At 45.3% G+C, this 21,969-nt stretch overlaps 2 protein-coding genes across 2 annotated transcripts in view; both read left to right on the top strand.

Annotated features, from left to right (window-relative positions):
• Window positions 1–19,484, top strand: part of LOC143986452 (extracellular calcium-sensing receptor-like) — a 39,280-nt gene extending 19,796 nt beyond the window's left edge. The window contains exons 5-6 of the mRNA XM_077484797.1: window positions 9,771–9,894; window positions 19,376–19,484. Of these exons, the coding sequence (XP_077340923.1) occupies window positions 9,771–9,894; window positions 19,376–19,434 (183 nt within the window). The 3' untranslated portion in view covers window positions 19,435–19,484. The remainder of the gene's footprint in view (window positions 1–9,770; window positions 9,895–19,375) is intronic.
• Window positions 19,485–20,598: 1,114 nt separating this feature from the next.
• LOC143986460 (vomeronasal type-2 receptor 26-like) lies at window positions 20,599–21,754 on the top strand. Its single transcript, XM_077484806.1, has one exon. It carries the CDS (start codon window positions 20,599–20,601, stop codon window positions 21,541–21,543), a length of 945 nt encoding a protein of 314 aa, XP_077340932.1. The 3' UTR covers window positions 21,544–21,754.
• Window positions 21,755–21,969: the final 215 nt, after the last annotated feature.

The following is a 21,969-nucleotide window of genomic DNA, read 5'->3' as shown; positions in this document are numbered from 1 at the left end:
GGAGCGTGCCGCCGGCGGCACGCTCCCGATGGCAGGGCAGCAAATTTAAAGGGACGTACATGTACGCCCATTTGCCTGCCCGTGCCATTCTGTCGATGTACATCGTCATGCGCTGGTCGGCAAGTGGTTATAGTATCATAAGTTCTGTTCTCTGATTGGAGTCATCTGCCCTGAAAAAAAAAAAACACCTGTTCTTGGTGAAGTTCACATATTAGGTGATAAAACATATTCTGCCGGAGGAGAGACCAACCTAGGCCCCAGAAATTGGAATATGGCTGCATTAGACAGTAGAGGGAAATGGGTTGAATGGGCACAAATTCCCACAGACACACATTTCAAAATTCTGTGGCAAATCTTACCAAAAGCATAGAGGCTAATTATGGCCACAAAGGTTGTAATAAGATCAATAAGATCATATTGGTGTAATGGTCAGGTGTCTACACACTTTTGGCCAAATGGATATATTGTGGCCATACTGGATGTTGCAGACCCAACCAGGAAAGGGGCTTTTGGAAGGGACCACAGGGTAGCCTCTTGCATACTGACTATGGACCCTGGCTTTTGACGGCACTCTATTCTTGGGAGGTGGGGGACTCCTGGAGTCGTCTTGCTTTGGATTTAGGATTGTCTCCCAGCAACACACAGACCCCAAGCATCTAGGTCCAGGATACAGATTTGGGTCCTTTGTGACCAAACCAGCAATAACTGCTTTAGACTGTGAGACTGAGAGTAAATGTTAATATAATCAGCTCAAACCAACGTGATACTGGGGTCTCCTGCTATAATCTGTTTATTAAGGTGCCATGTCTTTCCCATTGTGTGACTGCTGTGTGTGCATTCCCATTGTTAATTGAATCCCCTATTGTTTCTGTTTTTTGCTCATTTTTTGGGGATGTGGTTAATATTGTGATCACTTTACCTTTGTCAGGTCACCTTGAGGCGAGGTGACAGGTGCACACCGTAGGGATCAGGAGTGCACCGCAAGGTTGTGGACCCTACGGCTGACTGCTGCAGATGGGGGACAGATCCCACTGGGGTTAGAGCGTAAGATTCCCTGGGGCGCGGAGTCTAAGAGCCAGAAGGTGTTCACCAGAGCCTCCAGTGGTGAGGATGGACTTGGCTGCAACTGGCTCCAGCTCGCGCCCCCCAGGGTCCCCCAGCTAACACCCACAGTAGGCAACAGGAGGATAGGGATGGTGAGGGACAAAGCCAAGGTCGGGGCCACAAGCAGATAAGAATAGTCGGGTACACGCCAAAAGGTCAGGATCACAGGCAAACAAGGATAGTCAAGACACGCCAAAGTCGGTAATGGAAAACAGTAGCAGAGCACACAGCAGGAAGCTAACACACAAAGGAATACACAATGGTTGATCAGCCCTGATGGCCTGCAGTGCACAGGTAATATAAGGTTCCCTGATAGGGCCTGGGGTGGAGCCATGCTTAGAGGAGAGGTTATAAAAACCACCAGGTGGAAGCAGCTGGCCTCTTTAGTCTGAACACATGAGGGGAGGTAAGCAACCAGAGGAAGATCACTGCATAACCATGACAACCTTGTTATGGAGCCATTGACTGATGTTATGGGTTTAGGCTTATGATAATGTGTAATGTACTTGTATCCAGGGTTGTGGGCTGGGTGCCGGATGGCCTTTGCATCTAGGCTTGTTTAACCACTTGCTTACTGGGCACTTAAACCCCCCTCAGTCCCAGACCAATTTTCAGCTTTCAGCGCTGATGCACTTTGAATGACAATTGCGCGGGCATACAACACTGTACCCAAATGACATTTTTATCATTTTTTTCCCACAAATAGAGCTTTCTTTTGGTGGTATTTAATTACAGCTCCAAGTTTTATTTTTTGCTAAACAAACAAAAAAAGATGCAAAATAAATAAATAAATAAATCATGTTTTAATAGTTTGTTCTAAAATTTTGCAAACGGGTCATTTTTCTCCTTCATTGAAGTACGCTGATTAGGCGGCACTGATAGGCTGCATTGGTGGGCACTGATGGGCTGCATTGGTGGGCACTGATAGGCTGCATTGGTGGGCACTGATAGGCTGCACTGGTGGGCACTGATAGGCATAGTTAAGGCAGCACTAATAGGCACAGATAAGGCGGCACCGTTGGGCACAGATAAGGCGGCACTGATGGGCAAAGATGGGCACAGATAAGATGGCACGGATGGGTGGCACGGATGGGTGGCATGGATGGGTGGCACGGATGGGCACTGATAGGTACCACTGATAGGTGAGACTGATGGGCACTGATAGGTGGCACTGATGGGCACTGATAGGTGGCACTGATAGGTGGCTTTGATAGGTGGCACTGCTGGGCACTGATAGGCGGCACTGCTGGGCACTGATTGGCGGCACTGCTGGGCACTGTTGGGCGGCACTGGGGTGCAGCACCTTTGAGGCAGATTGTGGGCACTGTGGGTGGCACTGCTGGGTGGCACTGTGGGCACTGCTGGGTGGCACTGACGGGGGGCACTTACTTTTTATTAGGGTGGCACTGCAGGGGGCAGGTGGGCACTGGCAGGGGGCAGGTGGGCGCTTGTATTGCTGGCCGTGATCGGGACTGATGTCCCGATCACGGCCGCCGGTGATCTGCTTTTTTTTTTTCTCCTCGCGCTGTCAGCGCGAGGAGGAATACTAGCCGATTACCGGCTCCGTTATATCACCTGATCAGCTGTCATTGGCTGACAGCTGATCACGTGATAAGGGGTCGGGATCGACCCCTTGCACGGATCAGTGATCAGGCGAGTCTCATGGACTCGCCGATCACAGAGCGCGCCGCGCGCGCCCCTCAGGGGGCGCGCAGGCCGCTCGTGCACGGGACTACGTCAATAGACGTAGTCCCGGAAAAGTAGGTCCGCGCTAATGCCGTCATTTGGCAATAGCGCGGATCCCAAGTGGTTAAGTGACTAGTTGTTTAATTCACTTAATGTTTATGTTGGCTATTCCTTAGCTATGTTAACCACTTGCCTACTGGGCACTTAAACACCCCTCCTGCCCAGACCATTTTTCAGCTTTCGGTGTTCTCACACTTTGACAATGACAATTACTCAGTGATGCAACACTGTACCCAAATGCATTTTTTGTCCTTTTTTTTCATACAAACAGAGCTTTCTTTTGGTGGTATTTGATCACCTTTTATTTATTTATTTTTTGCGCTATAAATGAAAAAAGACTGAAAATTTTGAAAAAAAAAACACGCATTTTCTTTGTTTCTGTGATAAAATTATGCAAATTATTAATTTTTCTTCATAAATTTTGGCCACAATTTATACTGCTACATATCTTTGGTAAAAATAACCCAAATTAGTGGATATTATTTGGTCTTTGTGAAAGTTAGAGAGTCTACAAGCTGCGAATCATAATTGATCACACCTGATGTACTGGTGGCCTATCTCAATTCTTGCAACCAGAACAAGCCAGGAAAGTACAAATACCCCCCAAATGACCCCTTTTTGGAAAGTAGACAATCCAAGGTATTTAGTAAGATGCGTGGTGAGGTTTTTGGTGTTGTCATTTTTTCCCACAATTCTTTTCAAAATGAAGATTTTTTTGTTTTTATTTTTTTTCCCCACAAAATTGTCATTGTAATAGGTTATTTCTCTCACATGACATGTGTATACCACAAATAACACCCCAAAATAAATTCTGCTACTCCTCCTGAGTATTATAATACCACATGTGTGGGACTTTTTCACAGCCTGGCCACTTAGAAAGAGCCAGCCCCCTCACAGTTAGAACCACTCCCTAGGACCCACTTAACCCCTTCACCGCCCCCTAGTGTTTAACCCCTTCCCTGCCAGTGTCATTTACACAGTAATCAGCATATTTTTATAGCACTGATCGCTGTATAAATGACAATGGTCCCAAAATAGTGTGAAAAGTGTCCAATCTGTCTGCCATAATGTCACAGTCCCGATATAAATCACAGATCGCTGCCATTACTAATAAAAAAATTACTAATTAAATAAAAATGCCTTAAAACTATCGCCTATTTTGTAGATGCTATAAATGTTGCGCAAACCAATCAATATACACTTATTGCAATGTTTTTTTAATCAAAAATATGTAGAAGAATACATATTGGCCTAAACTGAGGGAAAAAAACAATTTTATATATTTTTGGGGAATATTTATTACAGCAAAAAGTAAACTTTTTTTGTTTATAGCGCAAAAAATAAAAACTGCAGCGGCGATCAAATACCACCAAAAGAAATCTCTATTTGTGGGGAAAAAAGGACGTCAATTTTGTTTGGGTACAATGTCGCACGACTGCGCAATTGTCAGTTAAATTGGCACAGTGCCAAATCGCAAAAAGTGCTCTGGTCAGGAAGGGGGTAAAATCCCCCGGGGCTGAAGTGGTTAATAGAGTCCTGCCTATCTATAAATGAACTTATGCTAGCCGCAACTGTCCAAAAAAAGTTGTTAAAATCTGGGCAACATGGATAGACGATGCGGGTGTAACTGTTTGACTACTGAGGGCCCAGAGGTAGAGATAGTCAGTGCGAAACATATTCCAGAGGGTAGTATTGGGGGCATTAGTGGCAGGTTGACTAAAGCACTTAAAGCCAAGGTGAGTATAATAACAAGTCCTAGTTGCAATCTCTGAACACCCAATAAGAGGATAGACCAGTCTAAATTACGTGGAATATTCACCAATGCCAGGAGCCTGTCGGACAAGATGGGTGAACTAGAGATACTGTTGTACGATGAGGATTTGGATTTTGTGGGAATTTCAGAGACTTGGTTCAACAGCTCTCATGATTGGCTGGCAACTATTCAAGGGTATGCCCTTTATTGCAGGGATAAAGAGGGTAATGGGGGGAGGGGTGTGCCTATATATCAATAATAATGTATAAGTGAATGTGAGAAATTACATCATTAAGGGAGCTAGGGATGAGGTGGAATCCTTTTGGGTACAGCTCCAAAGGGATGAAGCTAAGGGGAAAATATTACTGGGGGTTGGTTTAGCAGCAAGCATGGGAAGTGTTATCATAATGGAGGATTTTAATTATCCAGACATAGACTGGGCGGAGGGAACCATGCATTAGTCTAGGGCAGGGGTGCTCAACCTGTGGCTCTCCAGCTGTTGCGGAACTACAAGTCCCATGAGGCATAGCAAGACTCTGACATGCCACAAGCATGACACCCAGAGGCAGAGGCATGATGGGACTTGTAGTTTTGCAACAGCTGGAGAGCCACAGGTTGAGCACCCCTGGTCTAGGGCTTGCCAGTTCCTAAGTGTCTTGAAGGACAATTTCATGGTTCCGATGGTAGAAATAAAGTGTTACTGGATCTACTGATTACCAGCAATACGGTCCTGATCACGGATGTGGAAATACGGGGCAATTTAGGAAACAGCCATCATAGGTCAATTGGCTTCAGTATAAATCACACAAATAGGAAACATAAGGGGAATACAAAGACACTGAATTTCAAAAGAGCCAACTTCCCTAAACTGCGAACCTTGTTAGAAGGCATGAATTGGGATAAAATCTTAGGAACAAAGAACATGGAGGAGAGATAGGTTTGTTTTAGGAGCATATTAAATAAGGGCATTAGCCACTGCATCCCATTGGGTAATAAATTTAATTGAGTCAACAAAAGTCCTGGATGGCTTAACCCCAAAGAAAAATGCATATAAAAGCAGGAGAAGGCCTTAAAAAAATACAAGGTTGAGAGATCATCATCAGCATTCAGACTTTATAAAGAATGCAACATGAAATGTAAGGGTACAATTAGGGCGGGTAAGATAGAACATGGAAGACAAATAGTGGAGGAGAGCAAAAAAAAATCCCAAGAAATTCTTTAAGCATGTAAACAGTAAAAAAGGAGGACAGGCCATATTGGCCCCATAAAGAATGAGGAAGTACATCTGGTTACAGAGGATGGGGAGGTGGCAAAGGTATTGAATTTATTCTTCTCCTCAACCTTCACAAGGGAATCGGGGGGCTTCAGTAACCAAAACTGCAGTGTTTATTCTCATGACACATCACAGTAAGCACCTCCATGGATAACAGAGAACAGAATTAAAATTAGACTTGGGAACCTTAACATTAATAAATCACCGGGACCAGATGGATTGCACCCGAGGGTACTTAGGGAACTCAGTTAAGTAATTGCCAGACCATTGTTCCTAATTTTTACTGACAGTCTATTGACTGGAATGGTACCAGGTGATTGGAGAAAAGCCAATGTAGCACCAATATTTAAAAAGGGCCCAAAATACATCCCTGGGAATTACAGACCAGTTAGCCTAACAACAATAATATGTAAACTCTTGAAGGAGATGATAAGGGACTATATACAAGATTTTAGTAATGGTATCATTAGCAGTAATCAGCAGACCCGCCCAGACCCGGCACCCAAACAACCATTGCCCTGCAGGAGCTTTCCCTTACCTAGTGCCCTTTAAACCTTACCTCTAAGAACCTCTAAATGTAGCCAAAACCCCCAACAGTGTGGAATGTCCCGGACCAGTCCCTGATCCTCCAAGGGGTAATACATCTCAATAGATAAAAGGAGGTCAATGCTGGGTAAAGGTGGGGTAAAGGGCCTCCCAGGTCACCAGAACTGCTTGGAAGATCCCCCCGCCCCCCATTATTTTTCTGGGGACAACCCAGAATTGTGGCATTTTCTTTAAAGGCCCATACACACGATCAGACTTTTTGACAACAAACATGCAAATTAGCTGTTTTAAGGCAACATCCAACCGTGTGTACGCTCCATCGGACAAACTTTTTCGGTTTTCATCTGAGGCCGCGTACACACGGGCGGACTGTTTGCCCAACCTTGTCCGCTGAACAGTGTTTGGGCGGACAGTCCGCTCGTGTGTGGGCTTTCAGCGGACAGTTTCAGCGGACAGTTGGACGGACAAAGTCTTTCGGAAATTCCGAAAAACAGTCCGCTGAAACTGTGTTTGAGCGAACAGTCCGTCCGTGTGTGGGCTTGTCCGCTGTACTTTCGAAATGAGCGGACTGTTCCCGCTCGGAAAGTCCGCCCATTTCGAGCGCGTGTACAGGTAGGCGGGGCCCGCGAAGGAGACGTCGCGGGCTCCGCCGCCTGGAATGGGCTTAAAGGGGAACCCCAACGCCGAAAAAAATCGGCGTGGGGGTTCCCCCCAAGTCCACACCAGACCCTTGTCCGAGCACGCTACCCGGCCGGCCAGGAAAGGGGGGCGAGCGAGCGCGCCCCCCCTCCTGAGCCGTACCAGGCCGCGTGCCCTCAACATGGGGGGTGCCTTGGGGAAGGGGGGGGCCGCGCGGCCCCCCCACCCCAAAGCACCTTGTCCCCATGTTGATGAGGACAAGGGCCTCTTCCCGACAACCCTGGCCGTTGGTTGTCGGGGTCTGCGGGCGGGGGGCTTATCGGAATCCGGGAGCCCCCTTTAAGAAGGGGGCCCCCGGATACCGGCCCCCCACCCTATGTGAATGAGTATGGGGTACAATGTACCCCTACCCATTCACCTGTGAACTAAAGTACAATAAAAAACACAACACAGAGAAAAAATATTTTATTGCACAGCTCCGGGGGTCTTCGGGGGTCTTCTCGCCGGACTCCTCCGCTATGTGTGTGTAGCTCTTTTGCTAGCGGAGGAGTCCGGCTTTCTTCCTCCCCGCCGCCGGCCTCTTCTCCCGACTTCGGGGGTCTTGTCCCCCTCTTCGGTTCTTCTGCCGGGCCACCGCGCCTGGTCCGGTGGCCCGGTCTTCTGTCGCCGTCTTCCGTTCTTCTGTTGCCGCCTTCGGTTCTTCTGCCGGGCCACCGCGCCTTCTTGTAGCTCTTTTACAGGCGGTGGCCCGGTCTTCTGTCGTCGCCGCCGCTGTCGTCGTCGCCGCTGCCGCCGCCGCCTTCCGTTCTTGTTCTTCTTCTTGTTCTTCTTGTTCTTCTCCTGGAGATGTTGACTCGACGAGCTCTCCGGCCGGAATGCCAGAGCCGCGCTGTGCGGTCACTTATATAGTGACAATGGGGCGGTGTCACATGGTATATGTCACATGGGTTGGTCACATGGTGACCCCGCCCCCTTACGATGTCATAGTCCCCATGTGACATCAACCCATGTGACCAACCCATGTGACATATACCATGTGACACCGCCCCATTGTCACTATATAAGTGGCAGCGGAGCGTGTCCCTGGCATTCCGGCCGGAGAGCTCATCGAGTCAACATCTCCAGGAGAAGAACAAGAAGAACAAGAAGAAGAACAAGAACGGAAGGCGGCGGCGGCGGCGGCGACGACGACAGCGGCGGCGACGACAGAAGACCGGGCCACCGCCTGTAAAAGAGCTACAAGAAGGCGCGGTGGCCCGGCAGAAGAACCGAAGGCGGCAACAGAAGAACGGAAGACGGCGACAGAAGACCGGGCCACCGGACCAGGCGCGGTGGCCCGGCAGAAGAACCGAAGAGGGGGACAAGACCCCCGAAGTCGGGAGAAGAGGCCGGCGGCGGGGAGGAAGAAAGCCGGACTCCTCCGCTAGCAAAAGAGCTACACACACATAGCGGAGGAGTCCGGCGAGAAGACCCCCGAAGACCCCCGGAGCTGTGCAATAAAATATTTTTTCTCTGTGTTGTGTTTTTTATTGTACTTTAGTTCACAGGTGAATGGGTAGGGGTACATTGTACCCCATACTCATTCACATAGGGTGGGGGGCCGGTATCCGGGGGCCCCCTTCTTAAAGGGGGCTCCCGGATTCCGATAAGCCCCCCGCCCGCAGACCCCGACAACCAACGGCCAGGGTTGTCGGGAAGAGGCCCTTGTCCTCATCAACATGGGGACAAGGTGCTTTGGGGTGGGGGGGCCGCGCGGCCCCCCCTTCCCCAAGGCACCCCCCATGTTGAGGGCACGCGGCCTGGTACGGCTCAGGAGGGGGGGCGCGCTCGCTCGCCCCCCTTTCCTGGCCGGCCGGGTAGCGTGCTCGGACAAGGGTCTGGTGTGGACTTGGGGGGAACCCCCACGCCGATTTTTTTCGGCATTGGGGTTCCCCTTTAAGCCCATTCCAGGCGGCGGAGCCCGCGACGTCTCCTTCGCGGGCCCCGCCTACCTGTACACGCGCTCGAAATGGGCGGATTTGCCTCCGCCTTACGTGGGCGAGTCCGTTCATTTCAAAAGTTGAGCGAACTGTTTGCCCAACCTTGTTCGTCAAACAGTCCGCTCGTGTGTGGGCAAGTCCGCTCATGCAAATTTTGAGCGGACTGTTTGATGAAACTGTTTGCCGAACAAGGTTGGGCGAACAGTCCGCCCGTGTGTACGCGGCCTGACTTTTGTTGTCTGTGCGAACGGACAAACTTTCCGGCAACAAAAGTCCGATGGAGCAAAGTCCGATCGTGTGTGCAGAAAACCATAGGACTTTTGTACAAAGTACAAACAGGCATGCTCAGAACCAATGCAAAAGATCAGACAACAATACAGAAGTTGACCAAAGGTAGCGGTAAAGAGCAGACAAACCACATGATTTGGTGAAAGTTGGCTGAAAAAGTCCTGCTGTGTGTATGCAATACAAGTTCACGGCCGACGCCCTTTGTACAAAAATCCACGGGAACGTTTGCACACGATCGTGTGTATGAGGCTTTACTTTCACTTTTTATGATTATGATAAACAGGACAAAAAGAGAAGGTGAATTCCCTTAATGGGGGTTGAGGTAGCAATAAAAACCTAACAGCAATCCCTCTCTGCTCTTTTTTTTTTGAAGGGCTAATCTGATCCCACCTAAAACAAACAAAAAAAAAAAATATATATATATATATATTTTTTTTTTCAGGTTCCTCAAGCTCGGTGCAGTGACCCTTGTCCTCCAGGATCCAGGAAGGCTCCGACTGAAGGAATCCATGTCTGCTGCTATGACTGTGTGTCGTGTTCTGATGGGGAAATTTCCAATAAAACAGGTAATAAATAACACAGTCACATAGTCAAGTTGAAAAAATACGCATGGCTATCAATTTTACCAAGTGCCGACCACCAGCACTACATTTATTGCTGGCGGGCTGCTCCCCCAGGCACAGCGATAGACCCATACGGTGAGGTGAACATGTGCAGTGGCACGATCTGCAACAGCCGGATACCACATTGCTGTGCGATCACATGACACCTAGTAAAAAATAGTCATAATAGTGTATATCAGCCGAAAATACAGCACCACATCCCGGATTAAATAGAGCAAAGATAATAGAGTAATGAACTTTTAGATGCTGAAAACTCCTAAAGGAATAATATCTGACACAGTGATGTATAAAAGGTCCCACTACTCTATTCTCTTTGTTCTAGTAAACAATAGTTATCAATGGAATCCATTCACAATGTCATTGTTTACTAGAGTGTATGATCTGTGTTTGGTTGCCAGTGATCACATAGTTCCTGGGCCAATCACAGCACCCTGTACCATGGTTCATGGGCCAATCACAGCATCACAATAGAAAACAATAAGTCATGAATGAAAGCCATCCATGAAAGTTAAAACGATTGATGTTACATTGGTCATCACTGTAACAAACAATTGCAGTATTAAAAAAAAAAAAAAAAATCCCTGACAGGGGATGAGCATGGCTACCCCCGCCATGCCCACGGCAATCAGATTAGTTGCAGAACCAATCAGTCTTCAGGTCCAGGCCAATGATTTCTGGCCTGGACCTGCTGATCGGTTCTGACCAATGAAACCACTCCTCTGCCTGTGAATTGTAAACACAGGTAGAGGAAGTGATGTCACCTCCCCTCCTGGAATCTTTTTCGGTTCCAGAACACGGAGAGAGGACATCTAAAAGTCAGATGCACCAACACTACACTGACACAGTACATGTAGGCACTTATTTCACCCCCCGATCACCCCTCGATCGCCCCCCAGTTAACCCCTTCACTCCCTGTCACTGTGTCACCAATTGCAGTTTTTCAGATTTTTCACTGATCACTGCATTGGTGTCACTTGTGACACTAATCAGCATTAGGGCAGCTAGTAGTAGGCCCAGGTAGCTTTAGGGTACCCCCCCATTAACCCTTATTAAAGGTATAACCCCTTGATCACCCCCCCCCCAGTAAACTCTTTCACCCCCTGTCACCAGTGTTAATAGTAGATCTATTATCTGATTGCCGTATTAGTGTCACAGGTGACACTAGTTAGCCAGTTAGTTGATTCGTTTCACTGACATGTTTCTATAGCATCAGAGTACCCCCATATATCACCTAATAAAAGACGTTAACCTCCTGGTTGCCCCTAGTTAACCCTTTCACCCCCTGTCACCAGTGAGCACCATATTAGTGTCACGGGTGACGCTGGTTAGTTAGTTAGTTTTTTATAGCGTCGGGGTACCCGCCGTATATTACCTAATAGGGGTTTAACCCCTAGATCACCTGGCGGGTGACATCAGTTTTTAGCATCCGTCAGGATCTGAGTCAGTCTCAGGCAGTGTCAGATTAGTGCCAGTAGCGCTAACAACCACGCACGCACTATACACCTCCCTTACTAGTATAGTGTCTGAAGGGATCAATATCTTTGAACTGATCAGATCTATAATAGTGTCCCCAGAAGTTTAGGTTTGCCAAAAATGCAGCGTTAGCGGGATCAGCCCAGACACCTGTTAGCATCTGCGTTTTGCCCCTCCGCCCAGCCCACCCAAGTGCAGGATCAATTGATCACTGTCACTTACACAACACACATAACTGCAGCATTTGCAGAGTCAGGCCTGATCCCTGCAAATGCTAACAGTTTTTTTGAAGCAGTCGGTGACAATCAGGCAGGGCCGGTGCTACCACTAGGCAAACTAGGCAGCCGCCTAGGGTGCACTGCTGCCTAGGGGCACCCGACTGCTGGTTTCCCTCCGCATCTGCATGCTCTGCAGGTTGCAGCATGTAACTAACTCAGTCCCAGGCAGATGCTCCATCCGACCAGTAGTGTAATTAGAGGTGCAGAACATCACTGGAGCCAGCGCTAGAGGAAGCAGAGGAAATGATTAATGTATAGCGGCGCCTTCTGTCACAGAGGCAGGGCAAAGGGGGTGGAGTCAGGAGTGGAGCCAATGGGGGCGGCAAAATGAGGTTTTACCTAGGGTGCCAAAAATCCTTGCGCCAGCCCTGAAATCAGGTGTTCTTTTTGCCTGTGAGTCGTATTAGTTGTACCTATAAATTGAGAGACCAAAATGTCCAGACAGAGGTACACTAGTGAAGAGGCGGACACGTTGCTGAACATGACAGATGAGAGTGAAGCGGAAGCTGCCTCACTGGCAGATTCAGGCTCAGTATACGAACCTGTAGACCAGGCATGTCCAAAGTCCAGCCCGCGGTCCAGTTTTGATCGGCCCGCCTGGTTATTTAAACATATATATCTTTTGTGGCCCCCGGCGATCACCCAGCGCCGGGGCCACAAAAGATATATAGTCCGGCTGCCTCGGAGGAAGGAGGCGGGACGAGTGCCATGCGCACAGGAGGAGAATTTCCTGTTTACACGGCAGCCTCTAAAAGGAAGTCCCATCTCTGCCATTGGACGACTGTTCTGTCCATCAAAGGAGGCGGGACTTTCTCTTAAAGAGGCCATTGTGTTAACAGGAGATTCTCCTGTAGGATGTCTTTGGCGCTCGTCCTGCCCTCCATGGCTGCACTGATGGTAATGGTGGGGCTGCATTCCTGGCAATGGTGAGTGAATTCCTAGCAACGGTGGGTGCATTCCTGGCAATGGTGGCTGCATTCCTGGCAATGGTGGGTGAATTCCTGGCAATGGTGGCAGCATTCCTGGCAATGATGGGTGAATTCCTGGCAATGGTGACAGCATTCCTGGCAATGGTGGCAGCATTCCTGGCAATGGTGGCTGCATTCCTGGCAATGATGGATGAATTCCTGGCAATGGTGGCAGCATTCCTGGCAATGGTGGGTGCATTCCTGGCAATGGTGGGGCTGCATTCCTGGCAATGGAGGGCGCTGCATTCCTAGCAATGGAGGGCGCTGCATTCCTAGCAATGGTGGGCGCTGCATTCCTGGCAATTGTGGGTCTGCAGATGGGCACTGACCTTTATTTTGCTTCACAGTTCTTTATTTAAAATTTTATGTTTTTTTTTTTCCTGGCGCTTCCCTTTTAAAGTGAAGGTACGTGTTATACGCCAATAAATACGGTGTATCCAAATAATACACTTGAGTTGATCTCTTCACCACACACAGCCACAAAGGCAACATAATTCTTGTTGGGCCGTGTATTATTGCTCAGACGAACACACTTACACCGAATTTTAATGGTTCAAAGAATGTCAGGTAAAATGGTCGGCTCTCGCGCATGTTCACTTCATCAATTCTGGCCCTCTTTGAAAAAAGTTTGGACATCCCTGCTGTAGACCGAGAGGCACCCTGACAGATACCTCTGGTGACAAAGTAGTCCCTGCTAAGGTCAGGTGTACCCAACCCCATTCTTCTGTTGTTGAGGTGCAAGAAATACAGGGCTCTTGTATGGAGCAGAGAGCCAGTACTAGTGCCGCTTATCCTTATGGTGAACTGGCAAGCACCAGTGGCCTAGTACACCCTGGTTGCACATCCAGCACTGCAGTATCTCGTGGTGACGTGGCGAGTCCCATAAGTGCAGTTCAAGTTGGTACGGTGGCTAGCACAAGTAGTGTCCCGTAGTCACCAAGAAGAAAAAGACAGGTCCGTCTATCCCATAGTGCCCTACCTGCAGTATATGCCAACCCTGATTGGCGAACCACCACTTCTGCAGCACCCATACTTCCCTCATTCATGGGCAAACCCAGAATTCAGATGGAAACAGTTGATTTTACGTCACTTGATTTTTATTCACTGTTTTTCACTGAAGATCTATATAGACCTATTGTGGACCAAAGCAATTTGTATGCTGGTCAATTCATCACCACCAACCCCCAGTTGACCCAATTCACCATATGCCAGTGTTCTCTGCTTCCATATCCAGGGCTACGAGCAGATCTTGTGGTTCATGCATTTTAATGACAATAAACTCTGTCGTCCTTGGGGTGAGCCTGGATAGGACCGTCGCCACAAAATTCGGCCCTTCGTAAACCACTTCAACCAACAGTTTGCAGCCTTGTTTACTCCTGAACAAGTTGTCTGCATTGATGAGTCCCTGATTAAATTTTCTGGCCACTTGTCTTTCAAATAGTATCTACTCAGCAAGCATCCCAGACATGGGGTCAAGTTTTATAAGCTCTGTGACAGGGCAACAGGCTATACATATAGTTTTATGGTTTACAAGGAAAGATAGTCATGTGGAGCCCGAGAACTGCCCAGACTACATAGGGAGCGCTGGTAAGATTGTTTGTGACTTTGTGTCACCCTTATTCGGAAAGGGATACCACTTGAACGTGGGCAATTATTACACGAGCGTGCCACTTTTTAGTCACTTGTTTGATCATGGAATTGGTGCATGTGTCACCATGCGATCTAATTGTCGGGGCTTCCCCCAACGGCTTGCATAATCCTGACTTAGACTGGGGGAGAGAGCCTGCTTGATGTGTAACAATTTTCTCGCAGTGAAGTGGAGGGATAATCCGAATGTTTTTGTTCTGTCCACCCTTCACGCAAATACGACAGTCCAAATTCCAACCGCGACTGGTGTTGTTGAGAAACCCTTCTGTGTCCTTGAATACAACTTTAATATGTGGTGGACAGGTGCTGCAAAAGTGGTGGTTTCCCAATCAGGGTTGTCACAGATGGAATTCAACGACCAGTTGATGGCACCATACTTAATTGCCGTGAGGCCAGATGCTGGTACAAAGCATGTCTGTATACTTATTCCAGTTGGCTCTGCTGAACATGTATGTGCTATACAGAGCATCAGGATGAACTGGATCCTTCCTTAAATTCCAGGAAGAGCCCTTCTGTTTCAAGACGTTACTGTGCCCCAACTTCCCAATGCAAATGCAGTGAGCCGGCTGCATGAGAGGCATTTTCTCTATGTCCTCCCTGGTACCCCTACCCAACGAGCATCCCAAAGAAGATGTGTCTGTGGAAAATGCGGATATAGTCGTGACACCCAGGATTATTGTCCCTCCTGTCCTGGCCAACCTGGTCTCTGCATCAGTGAATGTTTCCAACGCAACCACACACTAGTGGAGTATTAGCGTAAGGTACAGCATGGCACAGCCTAGGGTGTGCATGGAGAATACCTGAAAAGCAAACATGTTTTATCATGTTTGCTTTTCAGGTATATATTTCTTTTATACTTTACTGTTTACTGTTTTATTGTTAACCATTATTTTCTTTTCAGGTATGCCATTCAGGTGCAGCACTAATTTACTTATCTTGACAGCACCAGCATTTGCTCTCACGATACATAAATCAGCAACTCCAGAGCTGTAGGAGGTGATTTCACCACCACAGTTAAAAAAAAGAGCATACAGTGACTACAAGTAGTATTCAACCCCCTGCAGATTTAGCAGGTTTGATAAGATGCAAATAAGTTAGAGCCTTCAAACTTTAAACAAGAGCAGGATTTATTAACAGATGCATAAATCTTACAAACCAAAAAGTTATGTTGCTCAGTTAAATTTTAATAAATTTTAAACATAAAAGTGTGGGTCAATTATTATTCAACCCCTAGGTTTAATATTTTGTGGAATAACCCTTGTTTGCAATTACAGCTAATAATCATCTTTTATAAGACCTGATCAGGCCGGCACAGGTCTCTGGAGTTATCTTGGCCCACTCCTCCATGCAGATCTTCTCCAAGTTATCTAGGTTCTTTGGATGTCTCATGTGGACTTTAATCTTGAGCTCCTTCCACAAGTTTTCAATTGGGTTAAGGTCAGGAGACTTACTAGGCCACTGCAACACCTTGATTTTTTCCCTCTTGAACCAGGCCTTGGTTTTCTTGGCTGTGTGCTTTGGGTCGTTGTCTGGTTGGAAGATGAAATGACGACCCATCTTAAGGTCCTTGATGGAGGAGCGGAGGTTCTTGGCCAAAATCTCCAGGTAGGCCGTGCTATCCATCTTCCCATGGATGCGGACCAGATGGCCAGGCCCCTTGGCTGAGAAGCAGCCCCACAGCATGATGCTGCCACCACCATGCTTGACTGTAGGGATGGTATTCTTTGGGTCGTATGCAGTGCCATCCAGTCTCCAAACGTCACGTGTGTGGTTGGCACCAAAGATCTCGATCTTGGTCTCATCAGACCAGAGAACCTTGAACCAGTCTGTCTCAGAGTCCTCCAAGTGATCATGAGCAAACTGTAGACGAGCCTTGACATGACACTTTGAAAGTAAAGGTACCTTACGGGCTCGTCTGGAACGGAGACCATTGCGGTGGAGTACGTTACTTATGGTATTGACTGAAACCAATGTCCCCACTGCCATGAGATCTTCCCGGAGCTCCTTCCTTGTTGTCCTTGGGTTAGCCTTGACTCTTCGGACAAGCCTGCCCTCGGCACGGGAGGAAACTTTCAAAGGCTGTCCAGCCCGTGGAAGGCTAACAGTAGTTCCATAAGCCTTCCACTTCCGGATGATGCTCCCAACAGTGGAGACAGGTAGGCCCAACTCCTTGGAAAGGGTTTTGTACCCCTTGCCAGCCTTGTGACCCTCCACGATCTTGTCTCTGATGGCCTTGGAATGCTCCTTTGTCTTTCCCATGTTGACCATGTATGAGTGCTGTTCACAAGTTTGGGGAGGGTCTTAAATAGTCAGAAAAGGCTGGAAAAACAGATAATTAATCCAAACATGTGAAGCTCATTGTTCTTTGTGCCTGAACTACTTCTTAAAGGGGTTGTAAAGGTTCGTTTTTTATTTTCTAAATAGGTTCCTCTAAGCTAGTGCATTGTTGGTTCACTTACCTTTTCCTTCGATTTCCCTTCTAAATGTTTTTTTTCTTTGTCTGAATTTCTCACTTCCTGTTTCTCCTCAGTAAACTTCTCACCATCATCCGAGCTGGTGGTTAGTCAGCCAGAACAGCTTACTGAACAGCTTACTGAGGAGGAACAGGAAGTGAGAAATTCAGACAAAGAAAACAAAGAAAAAAAACATTTATAAGGGAAATCGAAGGAAAAGGTAAGTGAACCAACAATGCACTAGCTTATAGGAACCTATTTAGACAATAAAAAACAAACCTTTACAACCCCTTTAATACTTTGGGGGAACCAAACAGAATTCTGTTGAATTGAGGGGTTGAATAATAATTGACCCTCTGAATAAACTTTTCACTATTTAAAAAAAAAAATAAACAAAGAAATAACATTCTTTTTTGCTGCAGTGCATTTCACACCTCCAGGCTGATCTACAGTCCAAATGTCACAATGCCAAGTTAATTCCGAATGTGTAAACCTGCTAAATCTGCAGGGGGTTGAATACTACTTGTAGGCACTGTATATGCCAAAGCATGGGTGCAGTGAAGCAAAGGAGTATTTGGTTTAAATCCCACCCATGATAATACCTGCCTGGAGTTTGCATATTCTGCCTGTGTGGGTTTCCTCTGGGTACTCCAGGTTCCTCCTATATTCTGAGAACATGCTGGTAGGTAAATTGGTCCTAGTATGTGTATGTATGAATGTGAGTTAGGGACCTTATATCGTAAGCTCCTTGAGGGCAGGGACTGATGTGAATGTACAGTGTACAGTATATGTAAAGCATTGCGTGAATTGACAGCACAATATAAGTACCTGAAATAAATAAAGTGCATGTCTGCGCATAAACAAACATTTAGTACACCTTTCCAATACATACATATCTATCACTAGGGTTGGGTGAATGGTTTGGGCTGAGTATGAGTTCGGCCTGAACACCACTCGTTCGGGTGTTTGCTGAACACCCGAATTTTCTGTGGGGTGAATGCCCGCCAAGCGCACAGTCAATAGGTTATTAAGGAGCAGGGCCGGGATGCTTGCTACCGTGTCCTTAACAACAGATGAGTTATCAGCTGTCAGCAGGCTTCATCAGTGACAACTGAGTGGGAAAAAAAAACATTGCCAAATAGAATGTGTAAAGAGTAAACTAGTGCGCTCCACCTAATATGTCATAAAAAAATTTTTTAAAAATATTTTAAAATATTTAAATAAATACAAAATTGATGCGCATAGGAAGCAGCCAGCATAAAAACAGTGATCTCTGCACTAAAAAATAGGTATATAAATTAATAAGAATGCGGCGCTACCTAAAAGTACTAAAACTTATAAATGAATAATAATCCCAAAATCAATATAAATCAAATAATATCGACTAAATGAAACATGGATATAATAAGAAATGAATCCATATAGATAATCCAAATAAAGATACGTGTGCACGCAATAAATGTGCAACAATTAGTGAATAAAAGTCTGTGAAAAATTATCAATCCAGTGATTAAATAGAAATAATTTGCATAAGTAATCCAAATATAAACAAGCGTATAAAAAATATATATATATATATATAAAAATGTATAAAAATATATAAAGTGAAAAATCCGTGAAAAAACAAATGTAGTGACTATTTAGATATTCAATATACACACGTGATTGTCCATAAATAAAGTGCACTGATGACTGATGAATTGCAAAAAATATACAAATAAAGTTCATGCAAAAAAGTGTGAAGAATCAATTCCCAAGAGTGGCAAATCACTGCAAACTTCAGTGCTTAATGGGTGCACCAACTATTTTCCCCAGCCTCTCACCTCCAATAGCTGGTAAACAGGCACTGTGTAAAAGGATAACTGCTGGCTTCTTAATCTTTCAGTCACACTGCTCCACTGCTCTATATATATATATATATTTTTTATACGCTTGTTTATATTTGGATTACTTATGCAAATTATTTCTATTTAATCACTGGATTGATAATTTTTCACAGACTTTTATTCACTAATTGTTGCACATTTATTGCGTGCACACGTATCTTTATTTGGATTATCTATATGGATTCATTTCTTATTATATCCATGTTTCATTTAGTCGATATTATTTGATTTATATTGATTTTGGGATTATTATTCATTTATAAGTTTTAGTACTTTTAGGTAGCGCCACATTCTTATTAATTTATATTGCCAAATAGAAAATGTAAAAAAAAAACGCCAAAATGAAAAGATAAAAATGGTGTGCCCCCTCCATAGCCAGCCCCCCAAACCATACCAGGCCACATGCCCTCAAAATAGGGGTGATTTTGGAAAGGGGGTCTTCGCCCCCCACCCCAAAGCACCTTGTCCCCATATTGATGGATACAAGGACCTCTTCTCAACAACCCTGGGCGGTGGCTGTGGGGATTTGTGGGCAGGGGGCTTATCGGAATCTGGAAGCCCCCTTTAACAGGGGGGCCCCCAGATCCCGGCCACCTATATAAATGAGTATGGGGTACATTGTACCCTTACTTATTCACCAAAAAAGTATCAAAAATAAATAAACAGGCAGTTTTTGACAAATTCTTTATTTAAAAAAAAAATGATGTCCCCCTTTGTAGATCCATCATCAATCATGACACCCGCTGCATCTCTGGACCTGGAAAAAGAAAAAGAATGACGAAGGCTACCACCGAATGCCTGCTCCTCTGTCTGACAGTTCTTAAATAGGTAAGGGCAATGTATCCAGGTGATGTCACCATGTTGAGGGCATGTGGTCTGGTATGGTTCAGGAAAGGGGATCTGGCAATGGCTTGCAGCCACGATAATCAGTATAAATGTTTTTTTTTTTTTGCTTTACAAATGTCAGTTTTGCTGCAGCAGGTTCTATACATGGTACAGATGTGCCACTTTACAGGCAGACTAAGGGGACCCCCCGAGGCACTATATTAAAATAAATTTTCATTTTTATTGTTTCACTTTAAGCATCAACAGAATCACTGCTCCTTTAAAAACAATATTTTTAAAAAAGTTTTTTTTGCATTTGCACATGTCTCCCAGGGCAGTACCCGAACCTCCATACCCCTTTTATGGCCAATAACTTGCATATAAGTCTTCAAATTAGGGACTTTTGATTTTTCATATTTGGGTCCCATAGAGTTTGCAGCTCAGGTCAGAACTTTTTCTCTGTTTGGGAGTTTACACATTTTTTTAATGAATATTATCAACTCATTTATCAAATTAGTCTCAAAATCTCTACAAATTGACAGTTGTCATAGTAAAAGGTGTTCTCTTTGGGAGACGTATCCTCGTAACTTGCTCTAGTCAAAACTCAAAATTTTTTAATGACTTGTCACTTTTTCTCTTGTTGACAATGGTCTACCTTGCAGGTGTAATTCAGTACAGGAAAAGCTGCAGTATTTTTTATTTATAAGCATTTGTTTTATTTATAATTTATTGTATTTATTTTAAGAATTTGTTTTATTTATAAGCACTTCTTTATTTATAAGCATTTGTTTTATAGCAAGCCATTCATTATATAAAACATCACCCAAAAGATCCTGTTCCTCCTCCAATTCATTTCACCATGGAGGTGTTTAATCATAGAGGTCCTAGACCAGTGATGGCGAACCTTGGCACCCCAGATGTTTTGGAACTACATTTCCCATAATGCTCCACTACACTGCAGAGTGCATGAGCATCATGGGAAATGTAGTTCCAAAACATCTGGGGTGCCAAGGTTCGCCATCACTGTCCTAGACCATTGTTTAAAAAAGAGACTTCTTCTGTAAGACATAATGCTGTACCTGATTATGTTTTTTCAATGATTTTAATCAGTTTAATAATGGAAAGTTTGTACTTTGTGCTTTTTTCTCCCACAGACAGTGATGTCTGCCACAAATGTCCTGTTGACACGTGGCCGGATAAAAGAAAATTAATCTGTAATCCAAAAACATATGACTATCTCTCCTATGAGACAAACATCATAGCTCTAGCTTTTTATTTTATCTCTATATTATGCTCTGTGGAAACTCTCTCTATACTGACATTGTTTATTATATTCCGGGACACTCCAATTGTGAAAGCCAATAACCGGACTGTGAGCTTCATCCTCCTGACCTCCATCTTGCTGAGCTTCCTCTGTGTCTTCTTCTTCCTCGAACGTCCTGTGGATATAACCTGCATGCTGAGACAAATATCATTTGGGATTTTCTTCTCCATCGCTGTGTCTTCTGTTCTGGCCAAGACTATCACAGTCTGCATTGCCTTCAAAGCCTCCAAACCCGGCAGCTACTGGAGGAAATGGGTGGGAGAGAAAACTTCTAATTCTGTTGTTATAATCTGCTCCTCTGTCCAAGTTCTGATCTGTGTTATTTGGCTGTCAGTGTCTCCTCCCTACCAAGAGTATGACATGGACTCTTATCCTGGGAAGATCCTCGTTCAGTGTAATGAAGGGTCAGTTATCGGGTTCTACTCTATGTTGGGTTATATGGGGTTTCTGGCAGCTGTGAGTTTTGTTCTGGCTTTCATGGTGAGGACATTACCGGACAGTTTTAATGAGGCCAAGTACATCACCTTCAGCATGCTGGTGTTCTGCAGTGTCTGGATTGCCATGATCCCGGCCTATCTGAGCACCAGAGGGAAATACATGGTGGCTGTGGAGGTATTCGCTATATTGACATCAAGCGTTGGCTTGCTAGGCTGCATATTTTTCCCTAAATGTTATATAATTATCATACAACCTCAGAGAAATACAAGAAAAATGTTTTTTGATAAGGTCAAATCATAATCGCTGTTTAGAATGCTTCCATGTCAGTAACTTTTCGGACGTCTGTTTCTTCCTGTCTATGAAAGTACAATGATCCTTTAAAGTTGTCTACACAATAAGATATTCCATAATAAGAGACATGAGAATGTATTTTATTATTTTTCTAGGTAAGATCAGCTTATGTTTTATTAACATATCTACAATAAAAATATATGTGCGTGTACCAAATAAAAAGAAAATGTATACTATTTTTTTTAATTTTATGTTTTACTGGCTGTTCTGCCCTCACAATGTGTTTATAGTACAAGGCTTGGCAGACAACTAACCATTTCCCAATACAAACTGAGGCTGAAGGGTTAACAGTTGTAATCTTTACTGAGAATTAGATATTTTTTTAAGTTTCTTAAGTTTACATTTTTTAAATATTTTAGGTAGTAAAACTGCAAA

This window comes from Lithobates pipiens, unplaced genomic scaffold (genome assembly GCF_037356315.1).
Source record: "Lithobates pipiens isolate NorthernLeopardFrog02 unplaced genomic scaffold, aLitPip1_a1.2 Scaffold_160, whole genome shotgun sequence".
NCBI lineage: Eukaryota > Metazoa > Chordata > Amphibia > Anura > Ranidae > Lithobates > Lithobates pipiens.
Note: the sequence above shows the minus strand (reverse complement) of the source record. Positions and strands in the feature narration are given on the sequence as shown.